The sequence below is a fragment of the Anneissia japonica genome, unplaced genomic scaffold, assembly GCF_011630105.1.
Source record: "Anneissia japonica isolate Jap-2015-1 unplaced genomic scaffold, ASM1163010v1 scaffold287773_len227377_cov100, whole genome shotgun sequence".
Classification (NCBI taxonomy): domain Eukaryota; kingdom Metazoa; phylum Echinodermata; class Crinoidea; order Comatulida; family Comatulidae; genus Anneissia; species Anneissia japonica.
Window position 1 is genome coordinate 349 of NW_022719437.1, and position 7,822 is coordinate 8,170.

The following is a 7,822-nucleotide window of genomic DNA, read 5'->3' on the forward strand; positions in this document are numbered from 1 at the left end:
TTCCAAATCACGGCAGTATAGGGATTCTATTTTTTCCAAGGCTTTTTAGCCGGTCTTCCTTTTTTGTGTTCTTAAAATCAAATAGTGTTTTACAAAGTTTCTATTTTGTTCCTGACGATATATCACTGCTTTTCAGGCTTCCGCATTCTTTACAATTTGTTCAATTCTCCTTCTCTAAAATATATTTCATTTAACATGCTTACGTTTTTCCAATAACCTTGATCTTTCATTATTTTTTTACAATCTGTCATAGCCTCACCTTAAGCATGGTCAGATTTTGGTAAGTGTAGAATGTTACACTCATGTATAAAGTTGAGAAAATTATTAGGTTACACTATTGTGAGTGGAAATACTACCGTCTAACTTACGATCAAACAGGACTAAGGAGATCAGAAGCAAACAAGACATTAGTTAGCATTTTTATTTCACAAACATAAAGGTGATTTACTTAATTTACCATTATCATGATGTCATGGCGAAATTGCGTCAAATAACATTGGAGTTAGTAAACCTGTGGTATTACATTTAAATAGGCCTAAGTCGAAATAGACAGACCTATCCGTGTCCAAGCTGTATAAGTATTGTTTACTATATAACATTCAATTGCACATACTATATTTTTTTTGAAATTAGGAAAAACAGGAATCTATCTATCGTAGTATAAAGTTAATATTGAACGCCATTGTATACGGGTCTGTATACAAAACGAACAAGATTTTTCACTAAAACTAATAATAAACCCCCGACGAACCATGAGAACCTAACACAAATAGTGAAACACCTTCAAGAGAAGCAGCATTGTGCTTCACTAACGGGCCTATTTGCATTATCTGAAATTAATGAAACGCATAAGAAACAATTGTTGTAGATAAATTAATTTGTATGTATGAAGTCATTATCAGACCACACAGAATGCATTGAAGTGCATTTCTGAGCACCCCAAAAAAAAAATCTTCCGGGGAGGGCTCCATTGACCCTCCAAATTTACTGTATCAGAACATCATGTCTGCTTCTTATCACAGAATCTTTATAGTCCACTAGCCTCATGTTGGGCTTTTCGCTCCCATTAGTCCTAATGTAATTGATCACTCTCAAAACTGTTCCACCGCCTATTTTAGAGCTGTTTAGAAAAAGACTTCGAAAAATAAGACGTATTGATGAAGTGTATTCACACAACGTCATTCAAATTGTGTACAAAATAGTTAAACAACTTTAAAGAATCAAACAGTAATGTGCGAGTCGACATTAAAATTGCTTCTTAAATATATTTTCAAAAGTAATTTTGTAGAGCATAGCACCATGGTACGGACTATCTTTGATATACCTATCAAAAATACCTCAATGAAGAAAATAACCTTGAAGTAATTCAAAAGATACGAAACGGTTTGTCTTGTTTTGAGAAAAAAAACCAAACGATCTTCTTGCAGTGAGGCAATTCATGATGTATATCAATATAATAATATATATATCTGTCTCTTATACACATCTAGATGTGTATAAGAGACAGGTATATAACATTGCCGCTTATGTTTCATAGTTAAAACTAACTTGTACTAAACTAAATATATAGCTTAATAAACACATCGTGTAGCATAGCTCTCAACGAATGTAGTCCTGTAAATAAATGAATAAAGAAATTGTGTAATAAAATGCCTCTGGCGGGACTCGAACCTGCGACCTCTCGCTGTCAAGGCGAGTATCATAACCACTAGACCACGGAGGCTTCATGGTTGAACAGATTCAAATACCACCAGAGACACTCTATTACACAATAGGTACGGCTAGAAACAAATAGGTGCATATAAAATAAATCAAGGTAGCCGTTAACACTGTGAAATCATATATAAATCATCAAAGAAAGGTAAATACAGTGTTCGAATAAAGGACTTAATAAACACATCGTGTAGCATAGCTCTCAACGAATGTAGTCCTGTAAATAAATGAATAAAGAATGTATATATATGTATATATATGTGTAATAAAATGCCTCTGGCGGGACTCGAACCTGCGACCTCTCGCTGTCAAGGCGAGTGTCATAACCACTAGACCACGGAGGCTTCATGGTTGAACAGATTCAAATACCACCAGAGACACTCTATTACACAAAAGGTACGGCTAGAAACAAATAGGTCCCGCCAGCTACTTACATGAGGCTTGGAGAAACTTTCGAAAACGCTTTGAAAACTTTGAACTGGCGACAGGGGTCAATGAAAAAACGATCCACAACGAGTTGCTACGCTCCGTTTTTTCGTTGGCCAGCCAAACCTTGATGTATATAACAGTTTTGTTTGGGAAGAATCAGGAGATAAGACAAACATTGACAAAGTAATCCAACAGTTTGTTGGGCGAATCCCCCTGTGAAGTAGCGCACTCTGAACGTTCTTAGGACTGTTTGAGAGGATAAAGTGAAAATTGCAATAGACGCATTATAAATAAGCGCAAAAATAATTATATAATAAATCAACATTGGCAAATCCAAGAATTCGAAAGAGAGGTGAACCAGGGAGGGACTTTCACAGACCGAGGAACCACCCACCTCAGCCCCATCATGGTTGGGGTTGAGGTAAGACAATTTATGATTAGGGCATCTCTAGATGGCCGGAAATTACACTCTCGAACTTCAATTTGAATATATTTTTCTTAAAAAAATGAAGTGGGGGGGGGGTATCTTGAATCCACCTCTGCTCAAAAAATTCTTCATCCAGAATAGTCTTAATCACGAAAAATGGACACGAAAAACCAGATCACATCTTAAAAACAAACCGCAGTCACTAGGACATACATCAGGAGCCGACTCGATGGAGTTTAATGTCATACCCAGGGAAGGGCACAGATCTGTTTTGAAAGGTTTTGAGAAATTTTGAGGAAATAGTACCTCTAGATGGCCAGAAATGGCATTTTTAGTAAAATTCATCATCATCACATCACTATTAGTCAAAATGAAGCGCCAAAAAAAAAAAAAAGATCTTTTATCAGGGATTTTTGACAACCATAGAGATTTTATTAATGTGTGTGTGATATACCATAGAAAACAAAGCTTAAAAACATTGTCTTTGAGTATGTACTTTACATAGGCCTACTTCAAAAACGTTATTTCACAACCAACTCAGCCCCACCATGGCTTGGGCTGAGGTGAGAAAGTTTGAGGAAATAGTACCTCTCGAGATGGCCGGAAATGAGACTTTTATATAGTAAAATTCATCATCATCACATCACCATTGTAGTCAAAATGAAACGCCAACAATTTTCTCATTATCTTTTATCAGGGATCTACTTAATACCGGAATCCAGGACAACTTAGGCCTAACTATAGCTTACTAAGCTTTAACTATATATACTATATTATGATCACCAAATCACAACGCATTAGGCACAATTTTCTTCACTTTTTATTGCTATTAATATTATTATCAATTATTACTATCATCATCATATCATCATCATTGTTATTATTATTATTACTATTAGCAGTAGTATTATTAAAAAAAAAATTTAAGAAACTTGCAAAAGGATAAAAACGAAATTGAACCACAGTATCGCATTTCTTTCTTAAAATAACTGGTCTGAGATTTATGGATTTAAGACTTTTTTAAATCACGCTTAGGCCTATGTGTTCTAATAGGCCTATGTATAACGTGTATTGATGCATATTTACATGTTTTAGAAGTATTCATTGATCCCAGGAAAGAATTTGTATTGGCTCAAGAATAAGCTTTAAAATTTTAACACTGTGTACAAATGAGGGGGGGGGGGGCGGCTCCCACGGCTGCCCCCTGGATACGTCCCTGGTTGTGTGTTATCACTGTGGTGGAGATCATCCGCATCCCAAAGAGTGCCCAGCGTTTGGAAAAAGTCTGCACCCACTGCCAAAAGAAAAACAACTTTGCAAGTCAATGTCGGACAAAAGCATGCAACGCACAAACGCAATCATAGACACTGCACCCAGCGATAGCAATTCGAGTGAAGAATACGCGTATATCATCAAAGCTAGCTCCCCTGACTCACAAGAGAAACAACCACACGTTGAAATACTAATCAACAAAGACAAAATGAAACTAATTATATAATACTGGTGCGTCGGTAAACGTCATGAGTGAGGAACACTACAACAAATTGACAACGAAACCGCAATTACAGCACACTAACACAAATATCTTTGCATATGCAGGATTTTCGATGGGGAGGTGTGTTTTGCAACCGAAGTAGACCTTACGATGTGCGACTGCCTAGGGATCACCGCGAGGGTGAGGCGAATCTTCTGGAAGCTCTGACAAATTAGCATTTTGAGGGCCTTTTTTAATGGATTTCTAAAATCCATGATTTGTAATATCCTATTTAAATTTTCAATCATTTGAGTATTGTCTAGGGACAATTTATAATTTTAGGGGCTCTCCCCCTTAAATCCACCACTGTGAAATTTTAATTTTTCATGTCCTTTACATCTGTAGGCTTACAAATAACATGGATCAATCTGCAATCACTGGAGCTGATAATTTCCAACAGATTTCGTAGCAAATTATTAAAAATCAACGGGTAGAAGAACGGGCAAAAAGATGTAATGCATACTATAGCATTTCGCGATAGTTAAGAACAACTTTAGTGAAATAATAGGTTTTAAAAAGTGGACTTTTTGAAATTTGGTGGTCCCGGGGTAGAGGCCTAGAGGGGACTTGTGAGAAAAGCGACAAAGTATCATTTTGAGGTTCTTACATAATAGATTTCTTAAACACATAATTCATGAATATTTCATTTAAATTTTCATTAATTTGGGTGTTTTTGGGACCTGAAAAAGTAACGTTATTATGTCCTGTACATCTGCAGGCCTATAGATAACATTCTTCATATTATATAGATCAATCTGCAATCACCGGAGACGATAAATGTCTAACAAATTTCATACCACATTATTAAAAAACAACGGTTAGATAAGCTGGCAAATATACAATGCAATGCATGCTAAAGCGTTTTGTGATAATTAGGAACGATTTCGATTTTTTAAAATCATAGGTTTTAAAAGTGGACCTTTTGGAATTTTGGAAGGTGCGTCCGCACCCTCTGCACCCCCTCCCCCGGCCTACGGGCCTAATATGGTGCTAAGAAAGAGCTTGATACACTTGGGAAAATCCATGTAATCATTTACTGTAATGGTATTCATACCACTGACACTTTCTACATTGTACGGTTTCAATTTTGTGAAGGAGTTTGTGAAGGAGTTTCTGTTGTGTTTCACGAGTGCCAAGAAACTCCACGTAATTGACATACATGTTGCGTTAAGTGTTGATGCAGACAAAACTGTTGAAGAATTCATTGAAAGCTACAGTGATCGTTTTAACGGGCTAAGCAAACTTACATATTTTAAGTGCAAACTTTACGTCGATAAAGACGTATTAACCAGTAACAAATCCACATAAACGAATACCGTTCCAAGTAAGAAAAGGGTAGAAGCAGAACTAAAATGCTCCCAAGATTTGGATGTCATCGAAAGATGGTTGATAAGCCAACATCATGGGTTTCACTCATCACTGTTGTAAAAAAGCCAAAAAGTCTGGACGAAATCAGACTCTGCATAGACATGAGAGCTCCAAAGAAAGCTATCCAGCGAGAGAGCCATGTCACGCCAACAACTGACGACATCACTGCTAGCCTCAACGACGCAACAGTATTTTCAAAACTTGATCTAAAGAATAGGTATCATCAAATAGAGCTAGACGATTCATTCAGGTTCCTGACTGTATTTTCAACGCACGATGGTCTGTTCCAGTTTAGACGCTTTTACTTTGGGGTCAACAGTGCAGCGGAACAATTCCAAAATCTAATCCAGTCTGCGCTAGCTAGTCTTTTTGGTGTGATCAACCTATCAGATGACATCCTGGTGTATGGCATAAACTACGTGGAACATAACGAAAATCTTAAGAACTGTTGTCAGAGGCTGAGGGAGAAGAACTTGACTCTGAACAAAAGAACTTGCGAATTCAACAAAGATACTGTTGAGTTCTTTGGGCATGCGTTTCATTCAGGTGGCATCTCCCCAAGTCCAGACAAAGTTAAGGCATTGCAAAATGCAACACCACCAACCAATAAAGAACAGGTTAGAAGCCTCCTAGGGCCTGCTACTTATTGTTCACGCTTCATACCTAAACACTCACATAACCGCTCGCAGTGCATACCAAAGCTGAATTAGAATGGATGTGGGAAGAACCACATGCATTCGCTCTTCAAGCAATCAAAGATTCGATCACAGAACATTGTAATCTAGCATTTATTATTTTAACAAGCAACTCCACACAGAGGTAATTGTTAATGCCTGCCTTTGTGCAGTGTTAGCCCAACAGGATGGTGATAAATCAGTCTTGGTGGCACTGGCCAGCAGATCATTGATACAAGTAGAACAACGCTACTCACAAACTGAACGGGAAGCCTTGGCCGTTACATGGGGAATAAAACACTCCACATGTACCTGTACAGAGGACAATTTGAGGTTGTTACAGATCACAAACCGCTTATACCTCTCTTTAACAACGCCACTTCCAAACCACCACTGCGCATAGAACGCTGGCTCATGAGACTACAAGATTACGACTGCACATTAAAATACCAACCAGGAAAAGTCAACCTAGCGGGCTATATATCCCGCCAGCATTATTTTTTCCCATACAGTTGCTGCAGAAATTATAGAGGGTACTATTTTAGGTCAGTTATGAGAACTGATAGACATGAATATGCATACAGACTCCCCCTTGCGAAACAGAGTCAGTGGTCTATCGAGTTTTATGCTTGGATGAACGCTACGGAGTCGCTAAGCCAAAATATTTTAAATAAGCCGTGGTAGTCAAGATAGTGTAAAAATTGTAGTACTAGATTAGACACATTCTATCTAGGCTTACAGCATAGTCTTCGAACGTATAAAAAAATGGAGTAGACTAATATTGAATCGGGCACCGTATTTGAGTAGGCCTAGGCCTACAGTTCAAGGCTTATACAGTATGACGTGTGTGTTGTAGCAGTATGCTCCCTATTACTTAGTAGTACTAATTCTGAAGGACGTTTAGAAACAAATTACTAGTACTTTGGACAGTTAACTTACAATTTTACAACTAAACTTTTTTTTTAAAGAAAAAAAAACCCCTGCCTATTAACAGACAGTGAGCGTTTCTGTATTCTTTTGCATGATTGATTCGTCGGTAACATTTAAGGATTTTTGTAGAACCGTCTGTGAATCAATGCAAGCTATTTTTACTTCCATCTGATTTTGATTGTTTTAAATATAAAGCTATTCAATATTTAATTGGGTAGACACAGCTAAAGCAGTACGTCATATCATGTGTATAGAATATCGTAAAATTAGTGTTTATAATATACCTGCCTCTATTCATTGTTGAATATGAACGAAATGTTTGTAAGAAGTCAACATTAATTTAAAACAATACATAGAATTGTACCTGTGTGTCCGAGCCTTTCTAAACGTTTATCCTTTAGAATCAGTAGTATAGCTGTTACTTATTGCTATACTTTACACTACTCAAATAATCGACCAGAAATTCAACGCTGCTTTTTTTTATACTTTCAAAGACCATATACCTAAACACTGCCTAGGTATAGGGATATTGTAATTACAGTAATAGTCAATTACGATAGTTCACTTTGTATACACTTTCCTCTCGACCGACTACCAAGAGATTTTAGCCTATCCTAACCATGAAGGAATTAGTTTAGTTTCGAAACTAACTTCTCCATGCCCTAACAAGCAGTCAACACCACACCACTTTCGAGACTCGCAAGAAGAATTGTCAAGCACGTATGCATTATTCATTAAATAGTGCCC

At 37.1% G+C, this 7,822-nt stretch overlaps 1 protein-coding gene and 1 non-coding gene across 2 annotated transcripts; one reads left to right on the forward strand and one right to left on the reverse strand.

Moving 5' to 3' along the window:
• Positions 1-1,984: 1,984 nt before the first annotated feature.
• Positions 1,985-2,057, reverse strand: Trnas-uga. Its single transcript has one exon. It is a non-coding gene; the product is annotated as a tRNA-Ser (tRNA).
• Positions 2,058-5,485: 3,428 nt separating this feature from the next.
• Positions 5,486-6,548, forward strand: LOC117110893 (uncharacterized protein K02A2.6-like). Its single transcript, XM_033253722.1, has 2 exons — positions 5,486-6,088; positions 6,276-6,548. The coding sequence occupies exons 1-2, from the start codon at positions 5,486-5,488 to the stop codon at positions 6,546-6,548; spliced, it is 876 nt and encodes a 291-aa protein (XP_033109613.1).
• Positions 6,549-7,822: the final 1,274 nt, after the last annotated feature.

What these genes read in the sequence shown, in the direction of transcription:
- LOC117110893 (XM_033253722.1), top strand. Translation starts at nt 5,486, where the DNA reads ATGGTTGATAAGCCAACATCATGGGTTTCACTCATCACTGTTGTAAAA. An exon ending in CACCAACCAATAAAGAACAG is followed by an intron (nt 6,089 to 6,275) that starts GTTAGAAGCCTC and finishes TATTTTAACAAG; the next exon opens with CAACTCCACACAGAGGTAAT.